Genomic DNA, 23,997 nt, shown 5'->3' with positions numbered 1-23,997 from the left:
AGGCAGATAGAGATGCCTCTTGATTGAATTTAGAAGTGTTTCGAAGGGCATACTAGGGTTTCTTCAAATATTTAAAAGACCACATAACGTCACATGCTAACATTTCATCAAAGAAGGGTAGTTTAAGTCTAATTGGGCCATCCCAATTAGACCCACAAGTTGTATGTGGGTCTCCATCACAAATAAAAGTTTGAGTGCCAAATATACGGTGGCAGTGTAATTTCCTACAAGTACAAGGCACCAAACCAATTAGGTGAGGTGTTTGCTGCTAATCCCTATGCATTGTTAGTTATGAGTTGGGATTTCCTGCACTTAGTTTTGTGTATGCTAGCGTGCACTTCCTATCACAACATTTCATGCCACAATTCACATGGCACTCAACTATACATGTACGAGCCTCGTTAAACGACAACTTTTTCCTGTAGGATAGATTTTCCCTTTTCTTTATTATTTAAAATTTAACAAAATAAAGAAAAGGGAAAATCTATCCAATAGGAAAGATATGATATCAGAACAGACTAAACAAAACAAAGTCTCCCATGAATTTAGATAAATACAAACTTATTGGTTATTACTCTTATGATACCGATTGATTGATTACAAATTATTGCATTATGGTGTATTTTTTATATCATAGTCAAGTCCTGAAGAAAAATTGAAAAACATTAAGTACCTCATATTCAAGAGATATGATGGTGATGAAGATATTGCATAAGTTCAAGCATAAGATCATCTCTCTGATGTCATCTTCAAGAAAAAAAGAACATATGGGCACTTGATATTCTTGAATTCATAGACGCTTGGCTTATGTCAAGCAAAAGTTTCTCTTTGGTTGTTCAGCCTCTTAAGTAAACCATTCATGATTCCCCAAATCAACGAGGATATTGAGAAGAAGATATCATTGCCGAAGATAATCAATATCTCAGGTTTACGGATTTTCACCCTTAAGAATAGAACTAGAGAATCAAACATTGCCGGAAGCACTGCAAGAAAGGAAAGGAGGTGGCTTTGGATACCTATCGCAAGACAAACACTTCAGTGGTTGTGGTTTGCTAGTAGAGAAAAAGTCATTACAACGACAATCTCAAGTTCTCAACACAAGACAAGAAAAGACAACCTTCAAAATGGGGGTTTGCCATTTTTTCAACAACCATTGATGTGTGCTTTCTTAAATATATCATCCAAAGGATCTTAGTATTTTTGAATTTTGGCAAATAGACAATGCATTCATGCCTTTCAAGACCTTTCATGAACCCCTTAAGCAATGAAAATATGAAGAATGGAAGCGATTCCATTATGGTTTAATCGATCTTGGCTAAAGATTGAAGAAGAGATGGTATTCATGTATAAAATCTGAAAAGTGAAGTATCTCGTATGCCTTGAACTTCTCTCTCTGAACAAATAACTTCCACCCTTTTTTAGTACGTCTTTCAATCTTTGATCCTTTGGCTAAAGAAGAAAATAAGAACAGTGGAGACTCCTGCTGTTTTTATTTTTATTTTTTATTTTGTATTCTCAATGACTCGTTTCAAATTTTATTTTATTGTTTTAAAGAATTAAAGTTGAAAAAAATAAATAAAAGAAGAAATGACGGAAGAAGTTGTTTAAGAATGCTCGCACATGTATGCCAGGGTGGTGTGCGAAGTGTGGTGTGCAACGTTGTAATTGGGAGTACACCTCGACATACAGGAAGCTGAGAGTCCAGATCACCTGCACTCGACTTCCTATATGTGGTGTACTCCCAATTATAAATAGTTCAGTTAACTGAACCATTGGGTATTTTCTTGAATTGAACCGGTAGTATCGGTTTTTAGAAAACCAGTAATTGGAACCGAATTGAAACCAGTTGGTTAATCGATTGATCGGTTCGGTTCATCAGTTTTTTACTTTTTATAATATATATTATAAATACATATATAAATATATAATAAAATTTTATTAATATATATATAATATTATATTTTAAATAATAAATAATATATTGCATATTTATTAATTTATAATATATAAAATATATAGAGAAAAGTACGGAAACACACGATGCAGAATTCTGAATTCCAGCCCCCCTACAACTAGCCCTCTCCCCCCTATAAATCGCACTCTGCCCGTGAATTTGGCATCAATTCACGGCCAAGATGCATTCCCCCTATACTTTGGGCCTAGTAAATTCTGATATGGGCTGATTGGTACTTCTTCCAAATATATAATATACATAAATATATATAAAATATATAAAAATATATGTATATCGATCGGTTCGGTTAATCGCCGGTTTTCTATATTGGTTAACCAAAACCGAACCGATACCTTTGATTTTTTAAAAACACTAAACCGACCAATTCGATTAACCGATTTTACAGTTCGGTTCAATTTTTTTGATTTTTTCTCACCCCTAATTACAACGTTACACGTCACACTTCGCACAACACCTTGGCATACATGCATGAGCAATCTTAAACAACTTCTTCCATCATTTCTTATTTTTTTCAACTTTCATTCTTTAAAACAATAACAAAATTTAAACGAGCCTTATAAAATAAAAAACAGCGGGAGTTTTTTCTTTTTTTTTTTTCCACTATTCTTATTTTCTCTTCAGACAAGAGATCAAAGACTGAAAGACGCACTGAAAAAGGGTGGGAGTTTTTTGTTCAAAGAGAGGAGTTCAAGGGATATGAGATACTTCATTCTTCATATTTTACACATGAATATCATCTCTTCTTCAATCTTCAGCCATGATCAATTAAACCATAATGGAATCGCTTCCATTTTTTATATTTTCATTGTTCAAAGGGTTCACAGAAGGATCTTGAAAGGCATGAATGTGTGTATGTTTGTCAAATTTCAAAAATACTGAGATTCTCCGAATGAAATTAAGTTTGTGTTTGTTCTTTCCCCCAACCTGAATTTTCGAGTCACCATTTCTATAAACTGCGAAATCACCATTGCAGAACTTGAGGGACTTCGAAGCACACATCAATGGTTGCTGAAAAAACGGGAAACCCCCATTTAAAGAATGAAAATCTACGAAGCTTAACAACCAACAAGTTTGTATTTATTTAAATTCATAGGGGACTTTGATTTGTTAAAGCTCTTTTGATATCATATGTTTCTTGTATGACAGATTTTCTGATGATAATGAAGAAAATTGCCGTTTAAGAAGGCTCACACATGTATACTCAGGTGCCATGTGAACTGTCGTCCCTATGATACGATCTATTCATCAGTAACAATATATAGAGATGTAAACTGATCGGGTCGGATTTGAATCAGGGTATATTTGAATATGATTCGAAGATTTGGTCGGGATTTGAATTCAAATCTGATCAAGATGTTGGATATCTGAATATGATTTGATCCAAATTAATTTAAAAAAAATAATAATAAATTATTAAAAGAAAAAATATAACTATTTAAAGAAATAAAAACAAAAAAATACAAGTATTTTTTAAACTATTTTCATCAATATTATATACATACATGTTTTCATAAAAAAACAACATAGAAAGTTTACAAAAATGTGATATAAATAAAATATTTATGAATAAATAAATAACATATATACATATATATTATATATAAATAAGTAATCACATAACATAGATATCAAATCAAATAGGGGATCAAACCCAATCCGGAAACCTGGACTAGATATATTCGAATACGACAATATATGATCGGACTTTGGATTTCATTGGATCATGTTCCGATCCATTTGCACCCTTATAAAAGTGTGAATCATCTTTGAGATGTGTGGCTATAAACCATGTTGGTAGCAGATCCAATGTCGATGATTTATATTTTGGGTAAATTACAAGGACCTCCTGTACTTTTCTTTGTGACAAAGACCCCTTTGAACTTTGGCAGTTAGACAAAGACCCCTTTAATCGTTAAGTCAAAAATATCCATATGAACTTTCTTTATTTTATTTTTATTGCCCTTTTTCTTTTAAACCTTAATTTGACCTACCTTCATCTGTTAAATTACCAAAATCGGCTATAATGACATTGATTTTCACAGAAGGAATTAAACCCATATTTTTGTCTTCTATTTTTTTTTGTTTTTTTTTTCTTTCTTTTCTTTTCTCCCCACAATCCCTCACTTCTCTTACTGGAAAAATGTTTTCTTAGCCGAAGTGATAGAAGATAAATCGTAAGGTTGCAACTTGGGTCGGGTTGGCCTGAACCCAACCCTAACCCAACCTTGATGCTCGGGTTAGGGTTAGGGTTGAAATTCATGAACCCGACTTTATTTTGGGTTAGTTAGGGTTGACCTATTGGACAACTTGACACAACCCGAACCCGACTCTATACTATATGTCATATATAAATATATTATATATTATATGTCATACATTGATTTGTTTAGATGTATGATAGTTGTATAGCCCTTACTACATACCATCATGTTTTTATTTTAAGATAATCACTTCACTTAATCCTAAATGAAAAAACTAAAACCTTAATAACATATTTTATGTTTTTTGAATATTTTATTTTTGATCTCCTCTCTAATGTTTTCCACCCATAAAAGATCTATCATAAGTATAACTCATAATAAACTATAGTCATTTCGAACACTTTTTTTTTTTCAAATTTTGTACTAAAAAACCAATAAAAACATCAAAAAAACAAATACTAATAAAACATAGGATTATATATATATATAGATATAGATATAGTGGAAATCAAGTTAAGATTTGAGATTAAATGGTTTTATGAAATTTTAAGGGATGGGAAAAAGGTTGGGTTGAGCCCAATCTCAGCCTAGTCCAACTCGAAGTTGACTTCGGGTTGGGTTGGATTGGATTAGGGTTAAAGGAATTTAGTTAGGGTTGGGGGTTTAGAAGTTAGGGTTGGGCTAGGGTTGGCCGCAACGCAACCTAAACCTGGCCTGACTTGCAACCCTAATATTAAATCGGGTAAGTCATAGTCAGTTCATTGGGCTGGTTGAATGAAAATGAATTTCATTTTCAATGCAGTCCCAAAAAAGAAAGAACAAAGACTCACTCAAGCCCTAGAAAGAATACAGACTCACTCATTTCTGGATGAGGCCTGGTGTCATTCAAAGGATATTAAAATGGGAATTGAAATGAATTCCATTTCATCCATGAATGGGATTATAAAATGGTAAACATAGGGGTGGAAGCCCCATTCCAACCTTATTTCAGTATGTGAGCCCTGGCATCATTCAGGCCCTAGAAAGAAGAGAGAAGAGAGAAACCCTTTACTGTTCTACTTTTCCTTTGGTGAACCGTCACTACGTACACTTAGAAAATGATTAAATAATCAATAAAATCTGAAGAAAAAAGGATTTAAAATAGTAGGTTAAGGACTGAATATGATAAACAACTTGTTTACAATCAAACCTCCATGATCGCCCCACAAATTCAGATGGAAACAAACAAGCAGCTTAAGCAGACAAATATAGCAAAAGAAATTTTAACTTTTTCTATATTTTTGTCATTACAACGACAATCTCAACACAACACAAGACAACCTTTTTCAATATTTTTCTATGGGCCCTTACTATGGTGAAGGGCCCAAAAGAAGGAAACCATAAGCTACCCTTATGGTTTATCTAATTGACCAAGTATACCCCTACTGTTTGACTATTGTCTAGCACTACCCCTATTGTTTCAAAAAATTACCATTGTCGTTAAATATTGACAGAAGGGCTGAAATCTCAATTTTATCCTTCTGTTAAATATCTCTCTCTCTTTCTGCCAATACACTTTGTTTTCTAACCCGCTCAAATCCTACCCAAGAGGATCGAAGGTAGGCTCTTGAAGAAGAGCCAACACTGCTCGGATATGCTTGGAGGGAGAGATGGTGGTGGAAAAGGCCTCTTAAAGAACCTCCTTCACATAGAATTAGAGCTCAAAGCTGGAGATTTCTTAGAGAGCAAATAATGAAGCCGTAAAAAGGGAAAATTAGGAGTTTTTTTCCTACTTCTACCTCTACTTTTTGCTACTGTCGTTGTTTTTGGTGGCGATGCTTGCTACTTCTACTTTTTGCAAATAGAGCTCAGCTTGCTACTTCTGCCTCTGCTTTATCATTTCCCCCATTAACAGAATTCTCAAAAGGCTTAGGTTTCCTGCAAATGCTCATCTTCTCTGTTGGCATAAAGATCAAGTCTTGGGGATGGTTTCGAAGTGTAGAGCCCCATTTCCCCTACCTAAACCCTAATCTAATACATCTCTCCCCAAATCAAACCAGATCAATCAAAGGCCTCTCTCTCTCTCTGCTACTTTTGACTTTTTTCTCTTAGAGAGAGAGAGGGGAAGAGGGAAATGGTGAGAAAATAGTAAAATGGACGACGAAGAAGAGATTCGGGGTTTTAAAGATCTAGGGTTAAGATCATGGAGAAGAGAAGTGATCTCATCTAGGGTTTACAGAGATGAAGAAAAGGAAAGAGGGTTGAGAGAATATCTCAATGGGAGAGGATTTTTCCAGCTCGGACATGGTCTTCACAATTTCTTCTCTACAGTCATCGATCTCTCTGGTGGCTCCATCTACTATGGTTGCTATGAGAGTTGTTGTTGTTCTCCTATCCTACATAAGCATACAGAGGGAAGAGAGGTCGAAGGAGAAAAGGAAGAAAGATAATGAAAGAGGGAAGAGAAAGAGGGGTCAAAGGAGGAAGGGGGTGCCAGACCTACCAGTTGAGAGGAAGGGATGAGGGTAAAATTGGGTTTTAAAAAATTTTAAATGTCACGTAGTGTCATGTGCATACGGGTTTTGACGGAATATTGATGGATGTTAACAATAAGGGTAGAGCTAGTCAATTGTCAGAAACGGTAAGAGTAGCGCTAGACAATAGTCAAACAATAGGGTATTATTAACTAAACCATAATGATTGTTTAAGAAAATTTCCCTCAATAGATGGATTACTATAGTGTTTAGATTTCCTTATTCCAAGCCCTTACAGAAAAAAAAAATAGATGTGAGATTTCAATTAGAAACGAAAAAGACAAAAAAATTAAAGCAAATATTAGACAAAATTTATTATTTTTCTTTCAGGATGGAAGCTAAAACCGTAACGACTTTGGTTCCACCCTAATAACTCTTTGGTTTGACTACCAGCATTTGCCATGGTAAGAACTTAACCTTGTCCTCTTCCTCAGGAATTTCTTGGGTATAAAACGAAGAAGCGTCGGACACCATTTCCCTCAGCGAATTCTCCCCAAAAAGAAGCTTCAATTCACTAGATGAATTCAATAGCTTTCTTCCTTTTGGCAACACTCGCACAAGGCACCAAACTCTGTACAAGAAAGGGGGGCGTTTTTTCATTTAGAAATGAAAATAGTAGCTTTCTTCCTTTCATTTCATCATATTATTAAAAATACTTATTGTAGGTACATACAACTTACTTAGACCCTCAAAGAATACTCAGACACCAAGAACACCACCATAGAAATATTTACGAACAATCAACAATCAGCCTCGCGCTGCGATTAACTTACATTCTAATTGCAATCACTACGATAAACCTGCAACATGCTAAACAAACCTCAGAAAGATTTGCCCACAAGACCTGAGAACGCTCGACTATGCGATGAAGTCACACCCACAACGAATTGGGAGGACAACGAACCAAACCCATGGTGAGACCCGAGTGTGTACCCAAACACACAGAACCGTTACAAAGAAGTGCCTCGCAAATCATCACATGATGCCAATGAACATCGACTTTCAGACGATGACATCAGTATCCCCACATAGGATTAGTGATGGTGCGTGGAAAAGGTAGTAGCCCATGTGAGTAATGAAGATCTTGGGGACAAGGAAAGATGATCCCTGAGGATATCTTCATGAAACACATGGCAACACCCAATAGCGTACCCAATGATTGCCAACAAGTAGTATATTTCCTTTCCGGATATAGAGTGAATGTCCCCATCTCCTACCTTTTGGGGTCCCAGGGATTCCTCCATAAATATGAGAGTCCTCTTTGTGGTTAGGAGATAGAAATCTTAGGTGGCTCGTTACCGACATCTCCAAGCACTCACAACTCACTTACTCCCTTTCGAGCCCACTTTCCCTCACAGACCTTCCTTCATTCTTCAAAGAAAGAGACTGCCTTCCCCTACTTCTTACAGTAGAATCTCTGGTTATGTCTTCGATCACAAAGGATGGCCTTAAGGAGAATTAACCTCACTGCCATCCCTGAGGAACAAAGTGACGTCCCAGAAAATGTTAACCTTGGGGTCGAGAACCAACCAGAAATAGAGACGACCATTCAAGCCAATATTGAAATCTTGTCAAACAAGATCTATGGGTTCGAGGCTTCTCTTCCACTCCTCGAAGAGTGCTTCAAAAGGATGGAGGAAACAAGAAGGACCCTCCATATATTGCTGAATCGCTCGGCCCATGTGGATCAAACACCCTCTGCTACTATCCCTGGCGTTTCAAATCCCAACCCCAATCAGCATGCTCCTAATGTAACACCTGCTTTCCCCGGTGTGCCCGAACAACATCAAGGGAGCAACCTGGCCCCATCCCAAGCGGGATCCCGCGCCCACCTACCAACCCCACACTTCACCCAGAGTTAACCCATCATTTGAAATTCCCCTCAACAGAGATGAATTAAAAGAATACGTTCAGGGGCTGGTGGTCGAAAGCCGTGAACGGGTGCATGATTCAGCAGTTTTATAGAAGCATTATTCTGATTGCATCCTATACAAGTCGTATCCCAACCGGTACACCTCTCCTCAGCAATGGCCATAATATGACGGGCAAAGAGGCAGCCCAGAAGAACGCATCAGTAAGTTTGAAGATTCCCTCAGTCCATTTGCTCTAGATGGAGACCTCAAAGTGCGAGAATTCTCAAAATCGTTAATAGGGTTAGCATACACATGGTTCATAAGCCTTATTCTCGGGAGCATCAATTCATGGGATGAGTTAGCAAAGAAATTCCTATCGAAATGGTTCACACTATGAATTTGATCTAATATAATATTAATAGAAAATTAGGATTTTTTTCTATTTTATTTCAATCAAGTTCGAAGCTGATCGCGTAGAAGGAGGAGATTTCTCATATTAGGGTTTCGCCATCTGTGATTTGTAGTTTGAGAAACTGCAAACTGTAATCTAACATCTGTTTTGCAGGTAGCAGATCTGCGAACAACTCTAGTACCGATTCTTGATTGTCTTTAATCAGTAATTTAATTTTAGATCAAATCTTGAATTAATTCTTGAATTAAAAATCAAACCCTAGACCCATTTGAACCAGATTGGACCAAACTGGTTGGACCGAATCTGTGGTTCAGTGGGGGCTGTTCTCAACCCTAATTTTTCACTCTTGGGTCACGGGATTGATAGCTAATTGCAAGACCTAATTCGGCCCACACCTATGAAACCCAGCTTTAATGTCTTAAAACTACTTCAGCCATCAACTGCATAAAAGCTATATGGGCCGAGCTATTCTTTGCAATTCAGCCCATATACCTAGATAATATTAATCAGTAATTGTATGGATAATTATGGGCTTTAATAATGGGTTTTACAGATGTTAATTGATTGGATCAATTTTATCTTTGCATGTGATGTATGGATGTGTGATGTGCAACGTTCATGGGCCATAAGTGTTTGGCCCATGTTGATATGATAGTGGCTCTTGTGCACACCATGGCTGAATGCACATCATTGTCATGGTGTCCCTAAAGATCATTGGATGATCCTCCCTTCGTGGTGGGCCCCACACCTCCCCAAGAGGAATCGTGCGGAACCCTAGTCATTTGGGGACCATCAAAATCTGACTTTATGAAAGTCAGTGGGAGCCACTTTGGTTTGACCTAAAATAAACTAGGGCGTAACTTTTGTTCCCTCCTAAAATATGGGTGCATGTGATAGGGAGATTCATATGATGAACTCTCTAAAGTCCTTCCATCGTTAGCATGAAGATGGGTCCTTCAGTAATGAGGAAACACACCATAAAATTGGGTTATCCATTTGTTGCTGGATCTGTTGGAATGTTTCATAAGATGATAAGGGCATCATAGACTGATGTGGGAGGGGCCTATCCTAAAATGGAAGACTCTCTCATGGTACCTTAGCGTTCACGAATATGATGGGTGCACTCACTAAACAAAAATGTTTAACCTAAAATGCCAATGAACCTTGTCTGACAGAGGCCAAAAGGAAAGCTCATACGGTGAGTGGATATAATCCTTTACAGAAAGGTGGTGGGGTTATGCAGCTGAAACAGTTGACTCCATGCACCCTATGTGATTTCCTACATTTCCAGAGACATAATTCGTAGTTTTCGTCACTAAGATAAGAGGGAAATCTCATAGATGAACAAATGGGAATGAAACATAGATTAAAAGTCATATCTATGTAGATAACATGAATCAAATTAGGTTGTGGACTAATGTTTACTTTTTATCAGAAATGGCAAATGGACAATTCGTTAAACTGTTGAACGACAACAAACTTAAGGGCCCAAGCTATGCTGACTGGTACCGTAACCTTATGCTGGTCCGTAGGAGGGACTACTAGGAATGGGAAGAGAAAAATTCCCTAGCCTGCTGCTACATCATTGCCTCCTTGGATAATCCGATACAGCGACAGTTCGATCAGATCGAATTGTCCAAGGATATATTAGATAGTCTGAGGGTGATGTACGAAGAGCAGAATCATTCTACTAGGTCTTGAAGCAGTTCATGACCACACAGATGTCCAAGAACCAACAAGTTCATGACCATTGTTTCAAGATGATGGGTTACATTAATGAACCTTAGGCTCTTGGGTCCGGGCTTGACCATGTCATGAAGGTGGGCACCATCCTGAATTCTTTGCCTCCTTCCTTCAATCAGTTCATCATGAATTACAACATGAACAAGCTAAATGTTAGCATCCAGAAACTCAACAATATGTTGTAGATGGTCGAGGAACTGATTAAGAAGGATGAGCCCATTGCCATGCTTGTTGAAGCCAGCAAATCGGGCAAAAAGAAGAGAAAGGCAAAGAGAATGCCTCAAAAGAAAGCTATTAAGTCTAAGAAGCAGAAGAAAGATAGAGCATCAGATGCTTGTCACTTCTGCAAGCAAGTCGGCCATTGGAGGAGGAACTGTCCTCAGTACCTGTAATCCAAGAAACAAGGTAATTTCGAATCCTGTGTCATAGAAACAAATTTGTTGGTAACTTCTACTTCCTGGTGTATTGATTCTGAGGCTTCGACTCATGTGTGTAACTCACTGTAGGGGTTCAGAATAAACAGAAGACTGAGTGATGGAAAAGTAACTCTATACTTGGGGACTTCTGCAAGTGTTGCAGTTACAGTCATAGGAACTGTAGAGTTAATTTTTTAGAGAATGAACCATTGTACTAAAAGATTGTCTTTATGTACAGAATTTGAGAAGAAATTTGATTTCTGTTTCAAAACTGTGTGCAGATGGATATTCTGTTATTTTTAGTAATATGATTACTATTAAAAGAAATAGCAAATTCCTCGCATACGGAGAACTTGAGAATGGTCTCTATGTTCTCTATCCTTCTCTGGAAACTAACATAGTCGAAACTACGTCGGATGACATCCCCAAGAAAAGAACCCTTGATACAGTTAATCCCACGTGCTTGTGACATTACCGACTTGGCCATATTAACATAGATCGTATCACAAGGTTGGTAAATGATGGTCCTTTGGATTTTCTAACTGTAGAAGATCTTCCAACCTATGAACCTTGCATTCAGGGTAAGATGACAAAACGACTATTTAACAATAAGCCTAAGAGATGTACAGGCATGCTTGACCTTATACATATTGATGTATGTGGTCCCATGAGTGTTAGGACACATAACTAGCACATTTATTTCATAACATTCACCAATGATTACTCTTGGTATTGTTACGTATACCTAATGAGACAGAAGTCTAAATCATTTGAAAAGTTCAAAGAGTTCAGACAAGAGGTTGAGAAGCAGTTAGGGAGAGAAATTAAGACCCTTTGATCGGATCGAGGTGGCGAGTATCTCTCTGACGAATTCATGGACTACGTAAAGGTCAATGGGATAGTATCACAGCTAGTTCCTCTTGCTACACCTCAGCTAAACGGTGTTTCAGAAAGGAGGAATCGGACTTTATTGGATATGGTCCGATCACTTCTCGTACACTCAGAGTTGCCCACATCCTTTTGAGGTTACGCATTAGAGACTACGATATACGTGCTGAACCAGGTTTCAACCAAATTAGTTCTGAAGAATCCCTATGAGCTTTGGACCGAAAAGAAACCAAGTGTGAGACACTTAAAGATTTGGGGTTGCCCGACACATGTTAAAAGAACGAGTGTGGACAAATTGGAATCCAAGACCAGCCATTGCCTATTCGTAGGCTACCCCAAAGGCTCGGTGGGTTACCTATTCTATGACCCGGGAGAATAGAAGGTGTTCTGTAGTCGAAATGCCCATTTTTGTATGATGATTACATCCTGAACAATCATCTTCAAGAAGTTGTTCCTGATGAGGAGAGCTCAGGGATAGTGGAAGGTGTCCCACAAGTTCCAGGTAATGACCAACCTAGAAGATCTACCCGGGTTTCCAGGCCACCAGTTCGTTTTGGCTATGACCAGGATAGTTACCTGGTGAAAGCTACGACTAGTGAGGAGGATCCCGTGACTTATACGGAAGCTATGTTGGACATAGATTCCTTGAAGTGGGTAGATGCAATGAGAGCTAAGATGGACTCAATGGAGACCAATGGAGTATGGACTCTAGTAGATCCACCCCCTGGGGTAAAAGCAATTGGTTGCAAATGGATCTATAAGAGGAAGAAGGGCTCTGATGGTAAGGTTGAGACCTATAAGGCTCGTCTTGTGGTGAAAGGGTACACACAGAAAGAGGGCATCGATTATGAGGAAACCTTTTCGCCAGTGGCTATGCTTAAATCCATTAGGATCCTACTAGCTGTAGCAGCATATCATGATTATGAGATTTTGGCAAATGGATGTCAAAACTGCATTCTTGAATGGAGATCTTAGTGAAGATATCTACATGCAGCAACTACAAGGTTTCATAGCTGCAGGTCAGAAACACATGGTATGTAAATTAAATAGATCCATATACCATGATTATAAGATTTGGCAAATGGATGTCAAAACTGCATTCCTGAATGGAGATCTTAGTGAAGATATCTACATGCAGCAACCGCAAGGTTTCATAGCCACAGGTCAAAAACACATGGTATGTAAATTAAATAGATCCATATATGGACTTAAGCAAGCTTCTAGGAGTTGGAACATCCAGTTTGACTCTACCATCAAAAGGTTTGACTTTGAGCAAAATCCGGATGAACCCTGTGTTTACAGGAAATCTAGTGGGGATAAGATTACATTCTTGGTTCTGTATGTATATGACATTCTACTCATTAGGAATGTTGACTACAGTGAAAGTGTGGCTTTCACAGCAATTCCCCATGAAAGATCTTAGAGAAGCCTCCTATATACTGGGTCTTCGACTCTATAGAGATAGATCGAAGAGGATAATAGGATTATATTAATCTGCTTATATTGACAAGATAGTCAAGAGATACAACATGGAGAACTCCAAGAACTCTACCCACAAGACACCCGAGGAGATTGAGAGCATGAAGGACGTTCCCTATGCCTCAGCCGCAGGGAGCATCATGTAAGCCATGCTATGCACTCGTCCTGACATCGCTCAGGCAGTGAGTGTGGTAAGCAGATTCCAGGCCAACCTAGGGCAGGAGTATTGGAATGCTGTGAAAAACATACTAAAGTACATTCGAAGGAAAAAAAGAGTTTTGTCTGGTATTCGATGATAGTTCACTATAGATCCAGGGGTATACTGATGCCGACTTACAGCCAGATCCAAATGATAGAAAGTTTACATCTGGGTATGTTTTCACAATAGGATCGTGTGTTGTTTGCTGGAAAAGCAGCAAACAGGGGTCCACGACGGATTCCACAACCAAAGCCGAACACATTGCCGTATGGATGAAGAAGTTCATTCATGAATTGGGAGTAGTTCCATCCAGCACATCACCCATTCCACTGTTGTGTGACGACACTGGAGCTATCACTCAGGCTAAGGAGCCACGAGCCCAATCAAAGTCGAAGCACATCGAGAGGAAGTACTATGTACTGTGGGAGATAGTTGGAAGAGGGGACGTCCTAATTCAGAAGGTAGCATCAACAGAGAATGTAGCAGACCCATTGACTAAGCCACTAACACAAAATGTGTTTGAGAAACACGTGGAAAGTATGAGACTCTGGCTTATACCAGATTGGACCTAAGTGCAAGTGGGAGTTGTTAGACAGTGTATGCCCTTAGCTCCAAATAACAGAAAGTGTGTGCCCGTTTTTTATTTATTTTTTCTTTTTCATTACAAATAACAAACCTTTAAAGGTTAGAATTTTTAATTTTCTCTCTTATTTTGTTATATAGGGTTGTTTAGGGGCTTTAGATGGAACATATATTAGGGTTTGAGTGTTTGAAAATGATTAGCCTAGATATTGAACGAGGAAGAATGAAATTGCAACAAACGTATTGGGTGTTTGCTCTCTAGATATGTAGTTCATTTACATCTTATTTGGCTAGGAGGGATCTATTCATGACAATAGAGTCCTTCGTGATGCCATTTCAAGGAGAAATGGCTTAAAAATACCATAAGGTAAAAAATGAACTTTGAGAATTAGGACACTATAACAAAAATTCTAATATTGATGTTTAAGAAACTAATATGTATTGTCATATTTGTTTAGGCTATTATTACTTATGTGATGTTGGATACCCCAACAGTGAGGGATTCCTAACACTTTATACGTAGGGGTGGCAACAAGCCGAGTTTTTCACGAGCTGCTCAAGCTTAGCTTGTAAAAAACTCGGCTCGACTCAATTTTAACCGAGCTTTAAGTCGAGCTTGAGCCCAATTTATAGGCTCGATTAATAAACAAGCCAAGCCCGAGCCTAATAGAGCTCGACTCATGAGGTTCACGAGCCGATATATATATATATATATATATATATATATATATATATATATATATATATATATATATATATATATATATATATATATATATATATATATATATAATAAAATTATAGAAAATAATATATATAATAAAAATATTATAATACTTAATTATTATAATTCTTATTTTTTAAATATCAAACAAAAAATATTTTTTATATATAATTTTTTATTTGTATAAAATAATTTTCCTCAAATCGAGCTCGAGCCAATGTAAGGAAGAAGTCTTCAATGGGTGGGTTAAGGTAATTGTGGATTATTGTATTTTATATTTTAGACAAATGTATACATCTATTTTACATGACATCCAATTTATTAATATATTTTTGTTTTGATAAATGTAGAGCCATCCATATGTTGAAGGATTAAGGAACAAGCATTTTTCATTTCTTGATGAACTTTCTATCATCTTTGGAAGAGACAGAACCACTGAGGAGCATGCAGAAACCCCTTTTGATGCTGCAGAACTTGTTGATAGGGAAGAACAATCTAATTACCAACCCATGGAAGATAAACCAATTAATGAAGGAGAAGCTCAACAAGTTGGGTTAGAGTTTTTTCAAGAGGATAGCATGACTTCATCAACCTCTTGCCCTCATAGAGCAAGTAAGAGGTCAAAGAGTTGCATGGATGATGACCTGTTGGTTAAGGTGCTTTTAGAAAAGATAGATATGGTTGAACAACAGTTTATTGAATACAATGATAGGGTTACACAAGTGACATATGCGTTAAATATAGATAAGGAGGGTAGGGAGATGAGAATGAAAGTGTTTGAAGAGATAAGGAAGATCCCTAGATTAAGTTAAGATGAGATGGTCAAAGTGAGTAAAAAGTTAATTAGTGACATGGGAGAGGTTGAATACTTTTTTAGCCTACCACCTGACTTTAGAAATGCATACATTTTCTCTTACATCCTCTCTGATTAGTAACTCAATAGAACAATAGTTATCTTTTTTTAGTATTTTGATTATCAAAAAAGATATAGTTAATGAATAGAAAACAAAAACATATTATCTTTTTTTCCTTCTTTTTTTGTTTTAACATAGCAACTTCTACTTATTGATTTGATTGATTTGATAGGATGAACCTCTAGTTTGTTTTAAAGTCTAGATCTTTCTATGATTAGTAGTATTAAGAAAGCAAACTTACATGATTTGCTCACTTTATAAGGATTCTTCTTAACTTCCCTTTATTTCCCTTTGACCATCTACTCTTTCTTAATTATTTAATGCATTCATTCTAGGATTTTTCCATGGATTCAGCCCTATGTTCACTCACTCTCTACATGTAAGCGGGGTTTTATAATCTATATGTTGGTGGTCATAGGATGGTAATTTGGACCAAGCTAAATGTGAATGAATTGAAACTCAATTTGGATGGGGCAAATGGTAATGGAGTCTAGTGTTGGTTTGTGATTAATTGGGTTCCTTTTGATATGGCATGGACTTATAAAATAAAACCTCCAAAAAAAATTTTCATTTAAGCCAAAAGGATAATGTTGGCAATAATGTAATATATGAGTCTCTTATCCAAGAAAGTTGGTGAGACAAAAGAACATGTAAATTTGAGTGTCTTATCTACATGGGTAAATTTCAACAAAAAGAACATGAATAAATCAATTTACTTGGATAAATTTTACTTAGGAAATACTTACCTGGATTAGTGAATTTACCCAGATAAATAAGATAGCGATAAACAAACGAGGCATAAGAATAAAATTGTTTGAATGACACTTTAAGAATTCAAACTCTTATAACAACGAAATGAGAATCTTTTTTTATGATAATGGATAGAACGTTAACGGAAGGGTCTTTATCTAATCGCCAAAGCTCGGGCTTTATGGCAAAAAAAAGTATAAAGGTCTGACCGTATGAGGTAATTTAAGAAATTTACCTTAAATAAATTTTTTAAATTAATGTTACCCTACTGTTTTTGACAATTGACTAAGTTTATGAAGGTTTTATTTCCACACAATACATATCTTTTTATTTTTTAACCCAATTTTACCCTCCACTTCTCTCCCCTCTTTCTTTCTCTCTCCCCATGCTGAGAGGAGACGATGACTTTGTCCGTTGCAACAGCATGGAGTTCACTGCCAAATCATGACTTTGAACAGATCATTGGAGGAGTTCCTTATTGAAACTTTGAAAAAAACAGGACAAAAGTGGACTTGGGTTTTCGATTGGGCACCGGAGGTTCTAGCGGTGGAGATTGGCAGTGGTGATTCCAGCAGCGAACCCAGGGGATCTTCACGAACTAAAGCATCAGGAGATAAAAGAGGCGAGTGAGTGACTTGCCGTAAGCGAACATAGATCTGCAACTCCATCTCCGCCTTCAGAATCATAACAGGAAGCTGGGCTTTCTCCTATGCTTTTCAACACTATAGGTTATTGTTTGATGTGCTGGATAGGAGTCATCGGCTTTGACAATGGGAAGGGAAAGAGGGGTTTTCAAGGTTCTGGGATTCTGGCAGGTGTTGCTGCAGGGTCCGATGCCTGAGACAAATGGTAACAAGAACATCTTTTCTTATGCTTCTTAGAAACCCATTATACAAAAACAAATTCGGAAGAGAACCCAAATACAAAAAGTCCAAAAGTTCGTACCTATCTTCAACTAAAATAAACATATAGTGAAAGAAATACAAGGCCCCAACAGGAATTTAGCGTGTTGATGGTTGGCTTTTTTATCAAATTCTTCCATGGATTCTTAATTTCATTATGGCTCTTGAACTATCTTTCTATCTCTCGCCGCCTCTCTACTTTAATATTTGTTATCTGAAATTAAACTCAAGATCTAAGATGCAACAATTCAATTCAAAATTCCAGGGATCTTGTTCGGAGATGTTTTTGACGATTTTGTGGCATACACTTCCTTCGACTCGTTTTTTCTGATTTCTGCAGTTTTATTTTATTGTACCTTAGCTGTAATGTATGGTGTATGGTGTATGGTTTTCTGTTTTCCCCCTCTTTTGCTGTTACTTGAAATATCTGAACCTTACAATCAATGTTTCAGATTGACCTTATATTTAGCTTGCTTTCTATTAGATTGGTTTAATTTCTCTGTCTTCTTATCACACCCCTTAATCCTATCAGATCTAGGAGGAAGGAGGAGGCGAACGATATGATTATCTTCTGTCTTCGTTCTCAAATCCAGCTTGATTCCAGTCATCAACCATCACTTTGAGAACAAGCAGCTGTAGTTGTCTCTGTTCTTGCAACCTTAGATGATTCTTCTCGTAATGCTGTGTTCGAAGGGACCTATAGTTTGTTTACAATGAATTGGGGAGAAAAAAAGGGAAATGGGAGGAAGAAATGGTTTAGACTGATGAAGGGCTGGGAGGGTGGAAGAGTGGATGGCTGTCTCAGTGCCCGTTCCCAGTAATCGGAGAACATAGGACAGACAAAGAGGGGATGAGGAAGATGATAAGAAATGGCCATAACATTGTGGCGGAAAAAACGCAAAGGGTAATATTGGATTTAAAAAAAATTATAAGAAATTTACCCTAAAAACAATTCCACGTGGCATGAAGGAGTTAAAAACAATTCGTACACTGGGAGATTCGAGACGAAGGCGGCCAGGACAGAACGACCGAGGAGAAGATGGGAGACGAGAAGGTGAAAGACGACGCCTTGAAGATGCTCGGTCTCTTCCAAGTTCTTCCTCGTCTAGTCGTTTTCGATCTCGATTACACTCTCTGGCCATTTTACTGGTACCTTCTCCACCATTTTTATTCTTTAGGGCTTATCTTCTCTTGTGTTCTTTTTCTTTTTCCTCTAGAAAATTGGAAAGCCTGGAGTTTTGCTATAGTTTCTTTTTCAGTTATTTTTTTATTTATTTTGATTTTTTTTTGAGATGTCTTAGTTGATCTCTTTAAATTGCAGTCGGTGAGAATTAGCCGTATTTGTCTCTGCTGGTTCTTTAGCGAATTCTAATATCGTTATATTGGCTAAAAGAATCCTAAATTTCGGGAAATTAGGCTTTATCACGTTCGTATCGATTATTATTTTGAGGGGACTTCGTTTAGTACCTTATCCCTGTTAGATGTTTTTCCCCTTCTTCCAGAAACGGCGGTTCTGCGTGCACCATATTTAAGTTATGTCTAGACTGCATTCCTTGCTTGGAGATTTGGTTTATGAAAATCCTTGTAGCAGACTCTATAATCATCTGAGATAGTCATGCATGTATCGATATGGCTAGGAATGCCATCCCCCCCCCCCCCCCCCCCCCCCCCCCCCGTTCTTTTGACTGAGCCATATGATGATTCAGTTAATTCTCTCAGTACATCTCCAGCAAGAAGCTCAAACTTATTCCACGTGAATGCATCTTTTCTCTTTCTTACCCAGTGGCTGTATATCAATGATTAGTCAATCACATTCAATCTATGTAATTTATTGTTCAGTCTCAGATTGCATGTTGTTGAATTGCTTTGTGCTGCTTGTAGTGTATGTGTTGTAGTTGTATCCTCTTCTCTTGCACAGTTCTTCATTTTATTTGTTAATCATTTGCATATTAAATACAACTAACTCATTTTGAACATTAGGAACAAGTGTTGTCATTGCTCATTGCACTCTTATGCATTTTTTTATGCATGGAAATGTTCATAGTAGCTAGGAGCAGGATGAGATTATTATAGGACTACAATGATAACAAAATCCGAACAAATGTTTTAAAGAGGCTTTAGCTATCATATTCCAAGTTTTGTCAAAGCTAAGTGGGGTTGGACTCTTTTCCTTCTCATTTTACCCTAGGGGCATATCTTCTGTTAAAACATCAAGGTATTTTTGCACTACCCAGTCTAACTCCTTATTGGCATCCCTCTTGTCTTTGTGGAGGCTTTAAGTGTCTTTTACAAATGCTTAATGAACTTTGTGTCTGATACTAATTACTCATTTTTCAGTGAATGTCGCTCCAAACGTGAGATGCCATCTCTTTATCCACATGCTAAAGGTATATTGCATGCACTCAAGGACAAAGGAATTGATGTAGCAGTTGCTTCTAGATCACCTACCCCTGATATAGCAAAGACATTTCTGGACAAATTGGGGATTCAATCCATGTTTGTGGCCCAGGTGAGCCGATCATAAAGCTTCATTTGTTTCCCATGTTCTAGATTTTATTTGCTTTCTTGCAGTGGAAGCCTTCTCCACTAGCTATTTTATTTGGTATTTACATTTATTGCAGATTTTGTGTTTTCATTGAGATTTAACCATAAGAGTTTCTTAATTCTAAACTTATCTAGCCATCTTTATGCTTATTTTAGTACTTGAAGAACATTGTTGATTTTAAACTACTATATCTAGAATCTGAGAATCTTAGATCATGCTTGATGATTCTTAAATGTAGGCTACATAATTATACAATGAGCTTAATATGTTTGTGTTTAATGAAACATTGGTGTACTTTTCTTGAGACCTTTGTCTGAGTCATTGACTTAATTCTTCCCTGATCTGCATCCAAGGATATTTGTTGCATATTTATCTCAATCAAGGGTATAAATGAATCATTTTTCTAAGTGCTTTGGCTCCTTTTATCAATGTAGTGCTTTAGTGGAAGTCTAGAATGGCCAACTAGTGGCTATGTTTATTCAAGGATGCAGTTACTAATTCATCTGGTCTAGGAAAGGCTTGCTTGTTTCTTGTGATTATGCAAAGAACAGGATATCATATTCATAATAAAAAAAAGTCATCATGTTCTTAGGAGCTGTGGGCTGTTAGGTTTGGGCTTTATTGTGCTGAGCTGTTGGAGTGCTCCTACTTGTAATATGCAAAATATGGATACCCTCATTAAAAGGTAAAGTGTCCATTCTTTCATTGGATCAGTTCATGACGGGGCATGAATTGTGAACCAGATTGTGGACTGTTGGGCTCAGGCTTTATTGTGCTGAGCTGTTGGAGTGCTCCTACTTGTAATGTGCAAAGTACGGATACCTTCATTAAAAGGTAAAGTTTCCATTCTATCATTGGATCAGATCATGAAAGGACATGATTTGTGAACCAGATTATGGATTTTAGCAGGTCTCCACTTTAGTGACAATCAAAGGGGAGGCTGAGGCAAGTTAAAAGGTGCAGCAGGGGTAAATGTGGAGGAGTTATCAGTATATGCATACGTAAAACAAGTAGGTTTGTTTAGCGAAGAAGCATAAACATCTCAAATCTCTGATATATAATAAGTATAGAGCCAAAGAGAACCGTTGTGTTCCTCTTCTCCACCCTATATTTGTAGAATAAGTTTCGGCATAGAAGACATTGCTTTGTTGCAAAAATGCATTTTAGTGGTATTTTTAAATCAAAAAATGAAAATTTGGAGGATTATTATTAATCAAATGAGACTGCAACACAAGATGGGGCATAATAGGCATGACTGATCCCAAGAGTCATCCATCCGATGGACTATCTGAATTGGCCACAGGAATCCAGACATGACTAATAGGGTCATCCATCTGATGGACAGTCTGGGCTGGCCACAGGAATCCTACATGTGAAAGAAATTGGTTGGCTTAAGTCATTTAGGGAACTTCTGTACTTGACTGGATCAGGAGACCTTTTGCATATATTAGACACACACATATGAAATATATGTGCTTTGCACATGATAGTGTCTCCTATGGTCACCCATAGGACTAGACAATGTTTCAATGAACAAGTAGTGCCTGAGTAGACATCAGAGAGAGATGGGGTGCAAAAGGAAGACATAGACTTCATTGACTTGTAGAAAAGTGATGTCTATAATACAGTAAAGGGCTCGTTTTCAGCCTTCTAGTTTGTCTTCTTTAAGTTCATGCCGTGAGGATCTCATTCAAGTAAGGGCTTCGGTTTGGATGTCCGATCCATGTAAAACATAGGGGAATATCATGGGCCTTAGATTTGGGAGGGAGTTTAGTTTTTACAGTGAAATCTAGAATTTTCAGTACACATTTTAATGCTATTTGCTTCGGTGTTTGTGAACCTGTGCACTTGGGGTGGGGGTTTTACCCCATCTGCACAGACAAGGGAATCAAGACGTCAGGCCTTGATTCGTCTGAACTTTTGGTTGGTTATTGGGAAGAGTTGAGCATTGCATTTCTTCAGCCCTTCTAGTTGCATATTATAAAGGTTATGTTTTATATGTTTTTTGGTCTATAATACATTTGACCTTGAATGATAGGTCTGCTTTGATTTTATTTTCTTCCTTCACCCATTTATGTTTGTTTGCTTAGTTTCTGTACATGTATAGTGGTCTCTATGTCTAAACACTTTTTCTGGGTGTGGGTGTGGGGGAGGCCTTGCTGGTGTTTCCTCTAAGCTGTTGGCTCTGACCCTCTTAAGTTCATCTTTATATGTTTTTTTTTTCTGTAATATATTTGACTGTGAATTCTAGGATTTCTTTAATTTCATCTTCTTCCTTCATATTTGTTAGTTTAGGTTTCACATAATCTGAAGTTTCCTCTCTCCCCGTCTAATTTTGAGTAATCATTGCTGTTGATGCTTTGATGGTGCAGGAGATCTTCTCCAGTTGGACCCACAAGACAGAGCATTTCCAAAGAATCCATAGAAGGACCGGGGTTCCCTTTAGTTCAATGCTATTTTTCGATGATGAGGATAGAAACATTGATGCGGTAAGGAAAAATAAAACTCTTGTTGTCTTTAGTATGTCCTGAGCTTATGTTTTACATATATAGAGAAAATTGCAAATTCTCATCTGGAGGAGGATACTTCTCAGACATTTAAATTATGTATTGGTTAATTTCAGGTTTCAAAAATGGGTGTGACAAGCATTTTTGTTGGCAATGGGGTAAACCTTGGAGCACTGAGACAGGGGCTCGCTACATTTACTCAAAATTCAGTTCCATCTGAGACCGAGAGGAGCAAGAGAAAATGATTAGTTTTTCTTTATTTTGCTTTTGAAAGGTTGTGGAGTTTGTGCACATTGTCTGAGATTGTGCTATTGTAGTTCTCATTCAAATGGGAAAATCAATACAATACAACTGTTACAGAAATTATTTGCAATCTATTGCTATCAGTGAGTTCATAGTAATTCAGGAAAGTCAACCAAATCATTTCTACTTAACAGGGATGCAGGATGTATCCCCTTTTGTCACGTTATATGCACTTGCATGCTCAATGCAAGGTTCAAAGTATCGACACGTATCAATTGATTTGTATCGTTCCAGCACCCCACTGATACACCCCTGGTCTGTCCAGTTCAGGGTGTGGCGAAGACCTAAACCGGTTCCTCTGAAAGTTGGCAAAAAAAAAAAAAAAAAACACCAAAAGGAGTATTGATTCACCCAATACGCCTATACTGGCATATCAGGCGTATCGATATTTTGAACCTTGCACTAATGTCTGGATTTCCATAGCAAGTCCCAGTGATCCATATGATCTGATCAACCGATCTTCATTTATCATTTTACACAATTTTGTTGGATATCCAAAACAAGGGTTTGATCTGTGTTGTTTATCATTTCCTTGTTATGTGCTTTCCTCAAGCTCTCATGCAGTTCTGTCATGATCCAATGGTCTGCTTGAGTTTCTCTATTGCAGTTTTAATTTCATCTAGTTCATCTTTATGGAAGCCGTCCATTTCCTATTCTTGAGAGCAGAAACGGAGATGGCATGTTAAAAATTAAAATGGAGAACTGGGTTAATATAACTATCAGGTCTTGACATGTAAAAGAAAATCCACAAGATAGCATGTTTCTTAAAGAAGGCAACAAGAATTGTTTCTCAAAACTCTAATAACATGAAGATATTTCACCGAAAGTTACAAACATGTCATGCCCTACAATTTTTAGACACAAATATAGCTAGCTATTCGAGATGCTTTATTGATAATGCAGATTGAGTGACATAATTTAACACAAACTCAAGCATTTCAAGAAAGACATGGAGTTGTAAAAGAATGTTCATTGGAAGAAAAACTGAAAATCTGCCATCAGATTGGAATCTAATCAACTAAGGGGCGGAACATAATAAAGGGGTCCCCACGTGAGGAGAGCGCTTCTGACTTTGGATTGTAATATAATCA

At 37.3% G+C, this 23,997-nt stretch overlaps 1 protein-coding gene across 1 annotated transcript; it reads left to right on the top strand.

Annotated features, from left to right (window-relative positions):
* The first annotated feature begins 16,963 nt into the window (after positions 1 to 16,963).
* Positions 16,964 to 23,004, top strand: LOC148876606 (Haloacid dehalogenase-like hydrolase (HAD) superfamily protein). The gene is made up of 5 exons (XM_088973811.1): positions 16,964 to 17,498; positions 18,084 to 18,700; positions 19,889 to 20,060; positions 22,469 to 22,585; positions 22,720 to 23,004. The coding sequence occupies exons 2-5, from the start codon at positions 18,591 to 18,593 to the stop codon at positions 22,846 to 22,848; spliced, it is 528 nt and encodes a 175-aa protein (XP_088829937.1). The 5' UTR covers positions 16,964 to 17,498; positions 18,084 to 18,590; the 3' UTR covers positions 22,849 to 23,004.
* The last annotated feature ends 993 nt before the right edge of the window (positions 23,005 to 23,997 follow it).

The sequence above is a fragment of the Nelumbo lutea genome, chromosome 1 (assembly GCF_056320005.1).
Source record: "Nelumbo lutea isolate HS-2025 chromosome 1, American lotus-T2T, whole genome shotgun sequence".
Classification (NCBI taxonomy): Eukaryota; Viridiplantae; Streptophyta; class Magnoliopsida; order Proteales; family Nelumbonaceae; genus Nelumbo; species Nelumbo lutea.
The sequence above is the reverse complement of the archived record's forward strand: the minus strand, read 5'-3'. Positions and strand labels throughout refer to the sequence as shown.